Source organism: Callorhinus ursinus, unplaced genomic scaffold, assembly GCF_003265705.2.
Source record: "Callorhinus ursinus isolate GAN/ISIS: 27379988/994484 unplaced genomic scaffold, GSC_fseal_2.0 scaffold13, whole genome shotgun sequence".
Lineage (NCBI taxonomy): Eukaryota > Metazoa > Chordata > Mammalia > Carnivora > Otariidae > Callorhinus > Callorhinus ursinus.
The window spans coordinates 5,732,872-5,749,370 of record NW_027397075.1 but is presented as its reverse complement, the minus strand read 5'-3'; the positions used below and the strand labels follow the sequence as shown (position 1 = coordinate 5,749,370).

The window sequence follows — 16,499 nt, the reverse complement described above, 5'->3', positions numbered from 1 at the left end:
GAGGAGAGGGAGGGTAGCAGGAGAGGAGGCAGGACCACATCAGGGATGGCTGTGCAGGCTATCGTAAGGGTTTCACTCATGGGGGCGTGGATGATGAGAGGGTTTGGAGCCAAGGAGCGTCCTGATCTGGCTTGTTTTAGCTGGATGGTTCCAGCCGTGACTCAGCTCCCCCGGCTTCAACAAGTATTAGCAGAATGACTAACAAACCGGTGTATCCTCCCTCCCCCAATGAAGTCCCCACCGTATCCTTTCCCTGCGTGTCTGTTGGACTGCCCACTCGCTCTTGGTGGGTCTTAGGAGCCCTTCAGACACTCTGGGCCTTCCATGATCTGCTGTCTCCCAGGCTGCAGGGCGCCCGTCTCTCGTTCTCTTCTATGTTTCTGCTGGCTTGTAACACCACCCTTAGGGTTTTCTATGCTTTTTGTTCTCTGCACCTGCCGTGTTAAAACCACTGAGCTTTTACGGATAGAACAAACCTGGATGATGCTTCTGAGGGGGTACCTTATTAATAGTCTCAAAAGTCCTATTATCACCCCTTTGTAGGAGAGAAGTGAATATGGATTATTACTCCTGTTTTCTCAAAGTAAACCTCAAGAGCGTTCATGGCTTTCTGATTCCAAGGGCTGTGTTCTGGCATCACACACGGCCGCCTCTGCTAAGCTGGGCGTGTCCAGAGTCCTGTCCGACCAGAAGGACAAGGCTCAGTGCAGATCACCTTGCCGTTGGCAGTCTCTGTGGTTCTGCCTGAATGATTCCATGTGCCAGATGTAATTCTAGGTGCTGGGCAGACAGTGGTGAAGGGGCCAGAGTGCCAGTTGCCATAAAGAAACTAAAATACAGTGACTGCGTGGCTCATGAGTGGAGGAGACTTTGGAGCATGACCTGCAGCTGAGGGACAACCGAGCAGAGCCGGAGGTGGCGTGGGCTGGACCCAAGGGCAGCCGGAAGCTGTAGAGGAGGGAAATGGAGGACTTCAGGCGAGGGGCAGAGGAGTCCGTGAACTCAAGGAGACCATTCAGAAATCTGTTGGGAGTCCAGGCCAGAGGCCACGGTGGCTGGACCTGGGATGTCACCGTGGGCATGGAGGGAAGTGCAAGTGTTGCACACGTGTCCAGACGGAGAGCCCATGGGGCAGTTTGGCGAATGAGGCACGGAATGTCAAAGGAAGAAAGACCAAGGTAGTGGGTCAGGCTTTGAGCAAGGAGGCAGATAGTTGTACCATTTAGGAGAGCTGAGAAGACCAGAGGAGGAAGAAAGGTGTGAAAGGGAAATTCAGGGTTTCTGTGTTGGCCAAGTTCAAGGCCGGGAGACAGGCAGTGGCTACCATCGAGCCCAGAGTCCTACCGGTAAGGAGGAGAGATGGGACTGAGAAGGGGCAGTGGCAGGATCCAGGGAGTGGGGGCTCTAGTAGGAATTGGCCATGGGTGGGGGATAATTAGAGGCAGAGAGAGAGAACCATCCAGGCCTTTTTCGAAGCAGCCTTTCAGGGGGAGGCCCCAACATGGCAGATGGGGTGCAAAAGCTTCTGGAATGTTGGTCTCAGTCTGCTCGGGAACCCGTGGGACACCCACTTGGGGTAACGAGCTCTACTTGAAGAGGCGCCCAGGCACCCAGTCAGCATCAGGTGGTCTGTATGATCAGAAGCCCATGCCCAGGGGCGCCTGGGTGGCTCAGCGGTTAAGCGTCTGCCTTCAGCTCAGGTCACGATCCCAGGGTCCTGGGATCGAGCCCCGCATCGGGCTCCCTGCTCCGCGGGAAGCCTGCTTCTCCCTCCCCGTCTGCCTGCCACTCCCCCTGCTTGTGCTTTCTCTTGCTGTCAAATAAATACATAAAATTAAAAATTTAAAAAAAAAAGCCCCTCCATGGTCCCTGGCCATGAAATAATTAAAGCTGATGTCTCTGGGGGCTGCAGTAGGCAGTAGTGTTTCTGTGGACTCGAGCCATCCTCCTACGCACACTAGGTCTAATGCAGTTATCCTTCCTCCAGTAGCGTCATTTACCACAGGGACCCCCCAACACGCATGCCTTCACTTCTGGTACCCTGTCCTCCTGGCACCTGCTGTGTCTTCCCCTCCAGCTCAGCCGCCCCCCACACCCCAGGCTAGTCTCCAGACAGAACTGGAACCTGTTTTCACTCCCCCTCCGATTGGTCACTGTGCCCACGGGGGCTCGCTCTCCAGCACCCCTGTACTGTCAGCCCTACCCCTGCTCAGTTCCTGCTACCCCATCTTGGTTCTGACCTCAGCATCCTTCTCCGGGGGCCCGTACCAACCCTACAGGGCACCCTGGCTGGGGGGCTCCTCCCTGTCCTCGTTACTCCCGGCCTCAGTGGTAAGCTTTAGAGACTGTACATCCGAAGTGGGTTATGCTAATGGGGCTCCCCCGATCCTCAGGGGGGCTCATGTGGCAGTCCACAATCCAGCCCCCCTTCCAGTCTCAGAGCCCACCTCATACGGTCTTCCCAGACCCTTGAGATCTTTTTCCCTGCAAATATCTCCCTGTCCTCTGCCCCTTAGCCCAGAGCATGAGAAGAACTGGCCCTAGTCAGATGGGCCCCGGCTTGCGTCCTGCTTTCACCTAGGAGACGTGTGACATTTTTGCACCAGTCCCTGCACCTCTGCATGCCACACTCGACATTCCGTTCTAGACCCCGTGCGTGCAACAAGGTGGGTGGGAGGCAGACACTATACAGGATTGGTGCTCAGGCCCCCCGCTCTCCAGTAAGCACCCTGTGACTGTCGCCCGTAACCTCTGCACACCGGCACTGGCACCAGCCCCCGTGGCATCTCAGGAACAGAACGTCACAGCACCTCCCTCACGAGGCCAGCGCGTAAAGATCATATTGAAAATCATTAAATCACCAGAGACCTTTTGGGGTTAGGAACTGTGGGTATCCGAAGAAGCAACAGAACCATCTGTGGGTCAATCTGTGAGAGCAGAACTTTGTTCTTGGGCCCCAGATCTAACCACGAGGCAGGAAACCGAGGAAGTGCATGGAGGCCGCCTTCCCCTAATTCACGGGGATGGTCTCCCCCGAGGGAAACCTTCAGGACTGGGCTGACGACTGGTACACAGGCACAGCCGGTCCTTCGGATCCCCATCGTAGGGGCCGGAGCCCTGAAGCGTGCCCACAAGCCAGTTCAGAGGCTGTGTGGCCTGGTGCACCTGGACCAACAGGCTCACAGCCCTGACACCACTGGCCGTGGGGGTGGAGCGGGGCCTCCCCTGACCCCGCAGATGGGAGGGCAGCTCTTCTTCATGGTTTGCACACCATGGAGGCAGAACGCAGTTCTCCTAACTCCTGCACACACGGACCTCCCCAGGGAGCCAGGTCTCAGAGGACAGTGGCTACAGCTTCGGGAGGAAAGAGCTCGGTCCCATCCGTGCGCCGGGGCCCGGCCTGGCAGCCAGCATCACCCATGCACAGCCATCTTCCAAGCCACGGCAGGCGGCTCCCAGCAAATGGAGTATTGACCGGCTCTCTGCACCCGGTTTACCAGCGAAATGAAAAGTAACTCTCTCCCCATGGCCATTTTTCACTGCTGCGTGGCTGAGACCATCGGATCGATGTCACCCAGGCGCTGGGACTGGGATACCAGGGAGGTGCACCCCAGAGGCTTATTAAAAAGAAGTCACCCCTGGGGCTCCTGGCAGGTGCTGCTTCCACAGACTTGATTTCTCTGGCGCCGCGATGGTAGCCAGCCGGAGGGACAAGGGCGAGTTTCTGTAAGGGCTGCTGAGCTAATTGTCAGGGAGAGAACCCCCGGCAGCTCGAGGAGAAGGTCCGTAGGGGACATGTGGGCTGTGTCCTGGGTCAGCAGCCATGCTCAGGAGGCGGCTTCTCCCACCACCTTCCAGCTGAGGGCCCAGGCCAGTTTCCAGCTGAGAACCAGATGCCCAGTGTCGGGCATAGGGAAGGGACGTCCCCCCACAGGGCTCCCGTCTCCAAGACCGGGAGTCCCTAGAGCCCAGGAAGTCCGCATCTCGTGGCCTGGGGGAAGGAGGCCCCTGCATCCATCTGTCCCTCACTTCCTGTCCCCTGGTTGAGTGCTTGAGACCATCCCCATGTGGACACCAAGATGGCTTTAACAGGACCTGAAGGACCGGACTCTGTTAGAGCGTGGCAACCGTTTTCTCAGAGGACATAGTTGCCGTGCGGGAGGGGACCAAAGCCAAGTTCGGCAGCAGGTGAAGGAAGCTACCAGGCACCCAGCATGGTGCCACGCTCTGTCACAGGGACCTGCCAGGGAAGATCCTGCACCGTCCCTCCTCTTTGTTTTTTTCAGCTTGGGCCACTTCTTCAAATAGCCTCCTTACGACAGAGTGCACACGCCATACAGTTTGCCCACGGAGAGCGCACCCAGATCAGTAGCTTTGAGTCCAGAGATACATACAGCCACCACCTCACTTTAGATTTTCATCATGGCAGAAAGGAGCCCCGTGTTTCCACAGCCCCACGCAACCACTCACTTCCCATTTCTCCAGACGGCCCTATTCTGGAGCTTCCCACGCATGGAATCGCGTAGTACGCAGACCGGTGAGCCTGGCGTGTTTCGGCCAGCACGGGGCTTGCAGGCCTTACCCGCGCCAGGGCACGGGGCGGGAGCTGGCAGCGTCTCCCCCTCTCAGGGCTTCTGGCTGGCCTGGGAGTGAAATCCGCATATGCCCAAGGAACAGGGCAGAGCGCGGGGTCACAGGTGCTCCCTGACACGGGAGTGATAAGGGAGACAGGACCCCCCCCCAGCTGCCAAGACCTACCTGCTTCTACGTAAGGGGGAACCAAAGGCAGGTGTGGAAAAGTGAAGTTATGGGGGGCAAGGGGGTGCAAGGAAGAGAATTATTTTCACAAGATCTGATTGTACAGAATGCTCTTGGCCCCACTTCCCCTCGAGAAGACTTACTTTGCTTCTGGCATAGAAAGGACCGCTTTTCCGTGGAAGTTTTAGATGGTCTGCTTTTAAGGAAAGGGAGAGTCCTCTCCTTGCATTTGCTGCTTCTGACCTGCCTTGACCCCCGTGTACTCCGCGGACCGCGGTGTGGCGCAGGGGTGCGTGCCGCGGGACTCGTCCCAGAGCCTCAGCACGCCCACAGCTGAGTCCCGCTCCCCACTGGACGGACCGAGCACCTTGTCCGCTCTCCTGATGGACCCTGGTGGTGTCCACGCTTTTGGGCCACTAGGACCATTAGGGGGAAACTTTTAAAGAATGTTTTAAGATGCCTTGAATCCATTTTTATGGGTATTTTTTCCATCAGCCAAAGTAACCTATAAATAGAGGTAAAGAAAAATCTTGAGTTTTATAGGGGACCTATGCAGATGGGAGGAAATGGGGAAGGTGTAAATGGTGATGAAGATGGAATCTGGGAAACACGACAGCTCTGGGCATGGCGACCCTGGGCCTCAGTGACCGTTCCTGCCTATGATAACGATGCTGGGACTCCCAGAATCCTACCCCGAAGGTGGCCTCCCCCTTCCCCACTGAGCCTGGGTCCGAGAGGAGCTGCACGGTCCCCGAGACTGGAGCCTGAGTCCTGGCTGGGGGCTGCAGCCTGTGTCGGAGCATGTTCTCCAAGCGAGAAAGAGGGGAAATCCCATCCTCAGCACGTTCCTCTTCAGGGTATTCATGTTGATGAGGGCCCCGAGAGGGAAGTTGGATCATGTTCACGGGTTCTGCCCTTCGTAGAGCTCATCGGTTGGTGTACGTTATCAATGGAGTAGATCCAGTACAGCCTAGTGGTGGGGATAGCACAGCCCCGTCCCGAAGAGGTGGTTCTGTGGCCAAGTCTTCACTCACCCCCGGGTCTATCCCTGCAGAAAGCAGGTGGTACAACTCCAGGACCGCCACGGATCTGGATCACCTTGTAGCCTTCCTTGGCCGCGCACACCCACGTGCCGCCCCGCATCCGTGGGCAGCTTGGGGCCTGCAGCCGGTCCTCTTCCTGGAGGCTCTCACTGTCCTTCCTGCCCGAAAGCCCCTCCCTTCCTCCTGTCTCCCGCAGGCCTCCCTCCTGCCCCAGGGCTTGCCTCGGGCCCTGCCCCCAGGACCCTCCCCAGCTCCCCTCCCCCCAGGCACGGTGGCCGGCCTCTCTTCGGTCACTTACTACACCCCCACTGCCCAGGTCTGAGCAACCTCAGGGTCGAAACCAAGTCTTGTCTTCACTGCCCCAGAAGCCCACAAGGGTCTGGCCCTGGCTCAGAGAGTCCTGTGATGATCTCTCAGTGGCTTGGTCTTCCCTCTACGGTGGCCGCAGTCTTTGGCCCCGGTTCCCTGACCTCTGAAGGCTGGGCCGGCACTTCAAGTAGCGTGTGCACGTCCCTGCCACCTACCTGTCCTCAGGGCGCCTGCCGGCACACGAGACCGCCCTCCGCTGGGTCGAGACTAGGCAGCTTACGGTCTGCCACCCGAGACACGGGTCTTTTCCAAAAACAGAAGGAGGGTCACTGCAGAGGAGGGTCCCTCCCCTCTCCCCCAGGTTGGACAGAGGGAGGGAGCGGAGGATGGCAGGGGTTGAAGTTACTATAGTTTGGTCTTTTGCAAAATCTTTGTAAAAGCCTCTACCTGGTTCCTTGCTGCCAAAGTGCTTTTGCTTGCTGGACTTCACCTGTGTTCTTCCACTCTAGCTCCGTTGTCTGGGGCCCTGAGCGTGCCACATCTACCTCGAAGGGTAGCAGACTCAATCCATAGGTGTCGAATGGTTCACTCACGGTAGGAGAGACCCGTAGCATCCCCATTTCACAGATCAGAAAACTGAGTCAGGGGAAGGTGACATACCTTCCTCTAGGGTTCTCTAGTGTCTAACAGAATGAACCCTGGTTTTCGGACTCCAAAAATGAAGTCCGGTCCAGTGCTTCACATGGTTTAAGGAGGAAATCCCTGCTTAGGGTGGAGGCGGGGCCTTCCTCGTCTGGGGAAGGGGGCAGATCGGCCCCAACCTCAGGATGGAGGCGGGAAGATCAGGAAGGTAGGTCCACCTTGCTCTTCAGTCCGCCTCCCACGAGTGTCCGGGCCCCCACTTTATCAGACAACACAGCCGTACTGGAGCAGTGACAGGGCTGGCTTCTCGGGGGCCCGCCCTCTATCGCCGGGGCCAGGGAGCAAACGGGTGCCGTCCCGCCAGAGCCACAGTCCCACGGTGCACGAGACGGAGAGAACTGCCTTCTGAGGACACAGAGCTGGGACCGCAACAGAGGCAGTGGCTACAGTAGGGGCTCGAGGGAGCCTCAGTTAAAGACAGTCTCCCTGATTTCAGGCTGTCCTTGCGAACACCTCTTCCCGCCTCCCTGGAATGGCCTGTGCCCAGCCCCGCGGCGCCAGTGACCTCTGCCCACTCAGAGCAGGCTCAGCCCCTGCTCCCAGCTCGCCACCCCCTCTGCCCTCCCAGTGACATGTACCCACAGGCTCACGCCTTCTGCTACGATTCACTTGCCAGTATTAGACACACAAAAAACCATACGGTGTGAGAACATGACATCTACCTGCTACCTTCAGGGCGGGTATTACATTCTTGGTGACGACAGGGACAGTGTTGCACAGCAGGGCTCTAGAAAGGATTTCAGAGTAACTGAAGCTTTGTGCTGCTGACTCGTAACTCCCCCACTCTAATGACCAGAGTTCCACTCTTGATTCTAGGAGTCGGCCTATTTTAGACACCGCCTGTAGGTGGAATCCCACAGACTTACAGCTTCTGCGGACTGAGCTCACTTAGCATAATCTCCTCCAGGTTCATCCCTGGGGTTGCTTAGCTCAGAATTTCCTGGAAGGCTGAGTAAGATTCCATTATGTGTACACACCACATTGTCTGTATCCATCCATCCATCCATCCCCGGACTCTTAGCTGGTTTCCGTGGCCTTGCTGTTGTGAATAATGCCGCAGTGAACATGGGGGTGCAGATATCTTTTCAGGATCCTGATTTCCATTCTTTGGGGGCAATGCCCAGAGCTGGGATTGCTGGATCATACAGTTCTCTTTGTCATCGTTTGCGGAAGCTCCGCGTGGTTTCCCTTAGCAGCTGTACCATCTTGCGTCCCCACCAACAGTGTACAAGGCTTCCAAGCTCCAACTTTCTTCCTAAAACGGGGTGGCTTTATGAGAATCACCATCCTGACAGGTGTGAGGTGACAGCTCCTTGTGGTTTGGATGTTCATTTCCCCAATTAAAGAGCCATCTAAGGACTGGAGTAGGCATTTCTCCAGAGACGACACGCAAATGGCCAGTGGGTACGGGAAACTGTTGGATAGTTCTTGACCTAAAAAACCCGTAGAGTTCCTTGGGGTTGGGGCCTTACACAGGCCCGGGGCTGGCAGCTCTTTGTCCGGCTGCCTTTAACCTCTACCCAGTCATTACTATGGCTCCCTGCTCCCCCTGACCCTCTCCCTATGCCACCAGCTCAACTCCCGGGGCCTCCGTGCCGCCCCCACTGCTCTGGGTTTATGGGAGTTACTGCAACAGCTTCCTGCCCATCTCCCCCAGCACGGCGGCCAGGCTCACTATCGCTGCTTTGCTGGGGCCTTGAGGCTGGAGCTCTCCGTCCCCCTGTACCAGCTACTTTCATGGTCAGGCCCCCAGCCCCAGCAGTGACACTCAGAACCCACAAGCATCAGCTCAGTGACATCGCGGTCCACCCGTGTGACCAATCCTGCCTTCCGGGAAGGTGAAGCAGCCGGCGAGGTCGGCCAGCACAGGGCCTTTGCCACGGTGAACCACCCAACTCTGTCCTGCTCATCCTTCTCTGCTCTTCCTCCTCCAGGAAGCCCTGTAACCACCATGATGAGCATGTCTGGCGCCCTGCTCGGAACACCCTGTGTTTACCCCTGTCAGGGCAGCTACCGAGCTCCTCTCTAACAGTCTGTCCCGGCATCTGCGCTGCCCATCCCCAGTGAGGCTGTGGACCCCCGTCTGCCCAGCACAGTATCAGACAACAGAGCTCACGTAGTCTGAGGGGCTGACTCTCCCTTGAACTCTCAAAACAGCCCCATCTTCCTTCTGTCCTGGAAGCCAGGGCTCAAGGAGAGCCAGGCACTTGGCTGAAGAAAGGCAGCCAGCATGTGGCCTTACATGGGGTTCAGACCCCCTTCCTCCCCGAAGCGTGCTGAGGGCCACGTGCTCCACCTTTCCCTGTGCCCGACGAGCAAGGCGCCCAGACCCTGGGTGGCAGGACTGGGCCCTGGTTCAGGGCGAGGCTGCCTCCACCTCCGCAGGTGCCACCTGTGGAAAAACAAACTGTCCCAACTGGCTTGTAATTCTCCCTCCCCGGAGCCGCTGACCCCGGGGCCTGGCAGGCTCTGGTGGGACCCACGCCCACCTGGCACGTCATGCCCAGTGAGGGCAACAGCCTCTGAGTTGGGGTCAGCCACTTGGACTCTGGATCCTGACCAGTGAAGGGAGGGGGTGGTTTCCAGTGACATTTATATGCAAGCCCTCCTGCACAGTGTGAGTGGCGAGGCCTTCCAGCATCTTCTGCCCGTCCTGTAAGGGGCCTTCAGGGTAAAGAGGCTTTTGTTACCTCGGGTAGTTTCGAGAGAAGAAACAGTAACCTACGGCCAGGTGTCCTTTTGAAGGAGGACCATGCGGCTAAGCACCTGCATGGACGCTGGGAACGAGGAGCAGCTCCCACTTGTTCTCGGCTGGACGGTACCACTCGCTCCTCCGGGAACATGACGCGAAGCACAGCCTGACTTTTGGGGGGAGGAGATCGTCACTAGAGGAGTTTCTCATTTTGTTAGTGAGATACTGTCCTGAACTCACCACAAGGGGCATCTCCCTGAGCACGATGGCTGTGTTCCTGCAAAGGTGGGAAAATCCAACTCCTGTCAGCAGAACCACTGCTGACATGGGGGAAGGAAGTGGTCTGTTTCATGGAACCCACGGGGACCCCGGGAGGCAGGGGCAATTTCTTTTTTAATGTGGCTCATTCCCTAACTCGTCTTGGGGCTTGGACGATTCTGGATCTGCCACTTACTCCCTGGGTGGCCGGGGTCCTGCTGAGCCTCAGCACTCATCGACAGAGGGGCTGTCTTCGCTGGCAGAGTCTGGGGGCCGCACATTCGGAAGGTCAGTGGCGCAGGGACACTCGAGACGCGAGAATGAGGTTCACCTCAGCTTGGTTTTTTAGACACGTTTTGTCCCAGTGAGATATGGTTTGTAGAAGTTACCGTTTCTTACTCGCATTTTCTGCCAGCTGTAGAGCCCATTGATGTTCAAATACCGAATCTTGTTGATTCCACTGTTCCAATCTCTGTGCCGCACAGAATAACGCTAAGAACGTCCACGCCCCAGTCCCCGGACCCTCTGTGTCCCCTAACCTGGCGCAGAGGGCTCGGCCGGTGTGGTTAAGGATCTTGAAAAAGGCAGATGGCCTACGTGGGCCCCGTGTGATCACGAAGGTCCTGGTATGAGGGAGAGGAATGCAGGTGGCCAGAAACAGGGAAACGCAGGGAAACATTCTCCCCTGAAGCCTCCAGAAGGAACCAGGTCTGCCAACATTCTGACTTTAGCTCCATAAGACCCATTTTGGACTTAAGACCCCCCACAACTGCAAGACGGTATGTTTGGCATTCAAGCCACTAAGTGTGAGGTCATTTGTTACAAGAACTGTAGGAAGTAAGGCAGAGTTCAGCAACTCTGCGTTCACAGCCCAGACCCCTCCAGGCCCTTCTCCCCAGGGCAGGCAGGGGTCACTTCAGATGGCAGCTGGACCATGGACGACTACCGGCCCCCCCACCCCCAGCCAGGACCACCCGACGGGCCTCCCTCCTGTCCTCCTGCACCAGGAGCCTCTCGACCTGACCCACCAGCACTCTCAGGCACCTTCTGCCCAGGGACGCTCTGGCTGCCCTCATCACATGTCCCACTGGCAACGTCATCTCCCCGGTGGCCCGTGAGTCTCCACCAGGCCTGGGAGAAGTGGTTTGGCTCGCGGCCGTGTCTGCAGGGGCTCCAACAGGGCTCGGCCCACACAGGTGCTCAAGAACGGCATGGAAGGAAGGGACAAACCGCCCTCTCCCGCAGGTTTTCCCAAACACCTGGCAGGGGCCCACGCCCTATTTTATCTCCGGTTCTCCTCGTCCGTCCTCCCTGGGCACTGAGTGCCCCCCTCCACCACATCCCGTAGCGCGCCCACTGTCCTGGGGCACAGGCCGTTTAAAACCCAGGTGGGTCATCCCCTCTGTTGGACTGCTGAGTGGTTGTGCTATTTTTGGCTCTTTTGCACGGGAACGTCCTTTCTAATTAGACGGTGGCCTACATCCTGGTTATTCTTTTAGGATGAATTCCACAAGAAGGCCCCCCCTTTTTGCTATACCTCTTTTGATCTTAAATGCAATGTTCTCCAAAGCGTTTTCTTTGATCCTCTAGCAAGGGCATGGGTCAGTGACAATGGGGGAAGAAAGCCCTGGCCCCCGTTGTGCTCACCTGTTGGAGCTGGGGAGCATCTGTCCCCTCTGAGACCACTCCTGCCCCTCTCACACCCTTCTGGACACCCTGACTTAATTGGATTCTTCCCTGCTCTATCCTACAGTGACATCACCCCTCCTGGAGAACCGCTGACCAAGAACGCCCGGCCCAAAGTGGCTTCCCGCTTCCCCAAGCTGTCCCGAGGTCACCCCAGAGAGACCCGCAACGTGGAGCCCCAGAGCGGCGACCTCTGACCTCCGCCGAATCCCAGACTTGGGCCCTATGTGCTGCACCAGCTGCCTCCACCCAGCCACTCCGCGTCTGACCTGGCCCCAGCAGCCGGCCCCTTCCACCCCGGAGTGAGCCCCCCGTCACCTGGTAAAGCCACGAGAGCGCACCTTCCCCCCCAGTCCCGTGACACTGATTAAACTGGGCAGTCTCAGAGGGCAAGGCGGCTGCTGGCCGGACACACGGGCGCCCTCCCAGGGCCTGCCCGTTCCTCTCCCTCCAGCCCAGGGGCCGGCAGGAGGGTGGGCGCCAGGGGGAGCGTGGAGCCCCGTGGTGGAGATGCACAACTCTGAGGTGGGTCAGAAACCACCTCTTGACTCTTCCCCACATGGGAATTAGAATGACTGTTACCCTGGTTTTTTTTTTTTTTTCTTTTATCATAACTGCCTGCTGTAACCTATGGCCATGTGGGGTTGGGGGGGGAGGTCGCGTTCCTTCCCCTTTTACTCTCTACCAGGGGCCCTAAAACCCTCTGGTTGTAGAATCCGTGGTCAGTGGTAGCTCACGTGGCCTCCTCGAGGAAAACATGCTAGTGGCCTTGTGAAGGGACTACTAAGGACCCTGAACTGGGGTGCATAGAGCACTTCCCCCAACCTTCTGAGGTTGGCTTCGGGAAGGACTAGCCCCTGTAGGAAACCAGAGGCCGCCTGGGCCCACGTGCACCTTGTGAGGCTTGGCAGGCCCTGGGCTGTCCAGAATTCCAGGGCCTTGACCTTACAAGCCAAGAGGCCTCAAGGTCGTGAGAGAGAGACTCTGTTCTGGGAACTACGATGGAGCAGGCCACAGGCCCTCGGGCTTGCAGACCACGCTCCAGAGCCCTGCAGAACTCCGCGGGGCTCCCTGGGAATTCGGACAGTGTGCACTCCCACCAGATCATGGTCATTCCCTGAAGACACGTTCACGCTGTACCCTCTGCCCCCCGCCGTGCTCTCAGTGTGTCCCCCCCCCCCCCCCCCCCAATCTCTGAGCAGGCCCCCTTGGCAGGAGGGAACTGGGTGAAGATGAGCTGCTCGGCCCGGTTCCCGCGGCAAGCACTCCCACGTCCCAACACTTCCCAAGAACCGGAGCCGGGCCCCCCTCACTGGCGGCGGGAGCAGAGTTGCCCTGGACTCTGAAACCTCGAGCTGCCCCAGGCCTGCCTCCCCAGGGTGGGTTCCTGCTCCCCCTCAGTCTAGGAAGCAGGGTTGGCAGCAGATAAGGAGTGGAGCCTCCTGCAGCCTGTTTGGGCACCGGGCCCGACACATGTCCGAGTGTGAGTCTGACCTCACCTTCTCCAAAATCCCCACCAGGAACCTGCTTTGACATTCTGCAGAGGTTAAAAAAAAAAAAAGTGCCCAGAACTACGACGGACAGATGCTAAGCCTTGAGAAACAATTACACACTCAGCCTGTATTTACGAAAGAAGAAACTCTAACTATTTTTTAAAGCTTAATTATTCATGGAAAACTTGCCCTGCTTTCCTGAAACACAGATGGAAAAGCTTGTTCCTGGGACCACACACAGCCCATCCAGGCTGCTTACTACATGCACCCCCTTTTCGTGATGCAGCAGAAACCCTAGAACCATTGTCAGCATACGCACCACCTCCCCTCATTTCAGCTCAGATCCGCATGCGACATACACATGACAGCCACTCCTCAAAGCCTTAACTCTGGAGTCACAGAATGTTCTGCAGTGGTTACCTCCATCACTGCTCCAGATCCCCGCCCTGCTGGGATGCAGAGAAGCAGTGGATCTCCAGTTCCTAGACAAAGAACCACAGACCTGGGCCCAGCCAGGTGCGGACTGAGACCCGATGCACAAAATGCCACCTTCTCCCCATGTCCGTGTCGTCTGCTGCCCTTTGGTTCGATCCAAATCAGAGGGCTGGCTGGCCCTTGCCCTGCACGACACCCACTCGGCCCCGTGACCCATCAGAGATAAACACAGTGCAACGGAGAGAACCAGTAGAAGTTGCTCCCGTCTCCTAGATCCAGTAAGATCCTTCGGCACCTCCGAAGTTGGCACCCGAGGAAGGTGGCGGGGCCCACCTGGGAGAGGGCATTCTCTCCCATGATGGTCACCTTTAGCACCACTACCCAGGTACACCCAAGGGCTCTGGTTACAAAGGGATCACCTCGTTGAGTTGTTGAGACAGGAACAGAGAGGGAGGGATGGGGCAAGGGTCTGTGGACAGGAGGTAGTTACGCGCTGGGCTCTCCTCCACAGCTGGGCACCTCCTGAGTTCTTGGCTAACCACTCAGAGTTGTCAACATTGGCGGGGTGTGGGTTGTGCCTTTAAAAACAAAGGGCAATCAAAGCTGTTGACAGTCGTCGGATTGATAGCTCAGCTGCAGCTCATGCCAAGAGCCAACCGGCATGGGAGGCCTAATAATGCATCACGTGTTTGGGCCCCGAGTCAGGAAGCGGGAACGGAGAGCTGCCAGCCAGCCCTGTTGATCAGAAACCACCCTGCTTGCTTCCCCGCACCCCGAACCAGGGTCTCTGTGGCCAGGCTGCACCAAGTGTTCTCTTTCCCTCTCGGCTCCGCATGGGAAAGTTCACCCACCTGAGGCGCAGGCTTCTAGGCCTCGACCCCCTGCCCCCACATGTTCACCTTCACCGGGGGAACCGGCCCGCCCCCCCACTTGGAGGCCAGGCCTTGTCCTCTGGGGTCCCCGCAGACACCGCCACACCAGTCTCCTCCAGAAGCCTTCATGCCTCAGCCTGGAGCCTTTGGACGCACCAGAGCTCGTTCCCGGGGAGGCGCCCTACTCCCGAGGGGCCGTCTTGCCTGGGTGTAGAACTGAGGGCAAAGGACAGGCTCCATTTTCAGCCTGGAGCGACCGTGCCAGGGCCTCACCTGCCCAGGAACATCAGACTGGCGTGGAGGCGTCCCAGAAGGGGCACACCTCCTGCCCGATGTCAACCCCAAAGGCAATAATTGTCTTGACCTTTCTTTCCTCTGTGGTTCGTGCGGGACCGTGCCCCACACGCTGGGCTCTGTCCCCAGCCCAGGCCGCGGCAGACAGAGGGTGCTTCCGGCAGGCAGGCATCTGCTCAGGAGCAAGGTCTTGTACAACCGTCATTTTTCTAAATATTTTGCATTGTTTCATTAAAGCTAACATTCAATATTTGCTGTTGGGTTTGGCTTCTGTGCTCATTTCACACCATTGTAGCACTGTATATTTTATCTAACGTTTCTGTGCCAAAAAGTTCATTTTCCTGTTTCTGTAACACGTGGTTTTGATTAGGTTTCTAAAATAAAACTTCAGCTACTGGATCAGTAGGGAGGAGGGGGAACATGGGCGTGCTCAGAGCCGACTGGCTCTGGGCTCAGCCTGCCCCTGCCCAGATGCATCTGCTCAGCTCAACCCCACGGTCTCACCTTCCCCTCAACCATGAACCACTGTGGTATACAGACCTGAGGTTGACAATTCTCTGTGAGGGCAAGGAGCCTCTCCTCGTGTGTCTAAATCCTCACAACCACAGTGAATGGGTTTTAACTTAACCTACCCAATCCATTCCTTTACAGGAAAATACAAAATCTGATTTCTCTAAAGGATGGTTGAGCTTACAGCATGGAGGAGCACCCCACCACAGAACATGCTGAATGCACTACTGTTCTGAGGTCCAGGGGTTAGTTCTTAGGGCACATGCATGCCTCTCCATCATGACTGGAAAACCACTAGCTGACCTCCCCAGGTAGCACCCTTCTCCTCAGAGCCTGATCGGGTCCCCTTCCTGCTTTCCTGACCTGCACACGGAGAGCCCACTTGTTCACCTTGAAAGACTCTTTCTACCCTCAGTAGAAACTATGTAGGGAAGGCCCTTGCAAAAATTGAGACTGAGGCCACAGAAGGATACAGAACAGCAGACCGCACACTTGCACCCAGTGTTGCTGAAAGGAAGCCTGAAGAACACACATTTCCCGGAGTGAGGGGGTGGCGGAGCTCACTGGGATGTTTTCTTATCTAGCATCCGGCCAGGAAAGAACGTCTTTGCCTCTGCAGCCTTAGCTTCACCTTTGCTGGCGGCATCATTTGGTAGAACTCTTTGCTAACCTTAGCAGATACGGACTTCCTGGAGGAGGGAGACCGGTGAATGCAGGAGCCCTGGTGTCCCAGTGGGGAGGCCATCCCCCCCCGAAGAGTCCCCCTTGGCTGACCGGGTCCCTGCGAGCCCTCTGCCAGGGAGGTGGGGACATGGCAACACCTGGAGAGTCTAGTCCACCGTCTGGACATACGTGGGGCCTAGCAGTCTGCAGATTCGCTCCAAAACGTGTAGTATTATGTTAACTACCCTCTTATGTTAAGGTTTACACAATAGAATTTTTAAACAAATGTGTTTTTCTAAAATCTCTTGTATTAAAATTTTCTTTTGGAATAAGCTGTGGTAATTTTGTTACAATCTGGTTGAGATACACCTCTTTACAATGACAATAAAAACGGTCACGTTTTATAAATTAGATAGTCCACTGATGGTCTACTTCTGTGCATTCTTTTTCAGTGATTGGGGATGAGCGCAACTTTCAATACACATTGTAAAAATTTCCAGAAAACTCATCCACCATTTCATGCGAGATCCTAGAAAACAGCATTGGCTTAGACCAACCTCAGTTTGATTGGAGCTGAAATGGAGCGGAAATCCCACTGTGAGCTGTGAGCCCTGTAGAACTTGGAGATGCACATTCAAAATGCCATACACAAAAAAAAAAAAAAAAAAAAACCCTTGCTACAGGTTCCTACTCATCCAGATAGTTGCTGGGCACCTACTGTATACCAGGCATCTTGCCTGGAGTGGGCATAGAGCACCCTGGCCGTCTCTCACTTGAGTTCCAG

At 56.7% G+C, this 16,499-nt stretch overlaps 1 protein-coding gene across 3 annotated transcripts in view; it reads left to right on the top strand.

Moving 5' to 3' along the window:
• SNX29 (sorting nexin 29) overlaps positions 1-16,126 on the top strand; it is a 510,437-nt gene extending 494,311 nt beyond the window's left edge. For all 3 annotated transcript variants that reach the window (XM_025855499.2, XM_073899502.1, XM_073899503.1), the window contains one exon: positions 11,516-16,126. In XM_025855499.2, the coding sequence (XP_025711284.1) occupies positions 11,516-11,645 (130 nt within the window). In that variant the 3' untranslated portion in view covers positions 11,646-16,126. The remainder of the gene's footprint in view (positions 1-11,515) is intronic.
• The last annotated feature ends 373 nt before the right edge of the window (positions 16,127-16,499 follow it).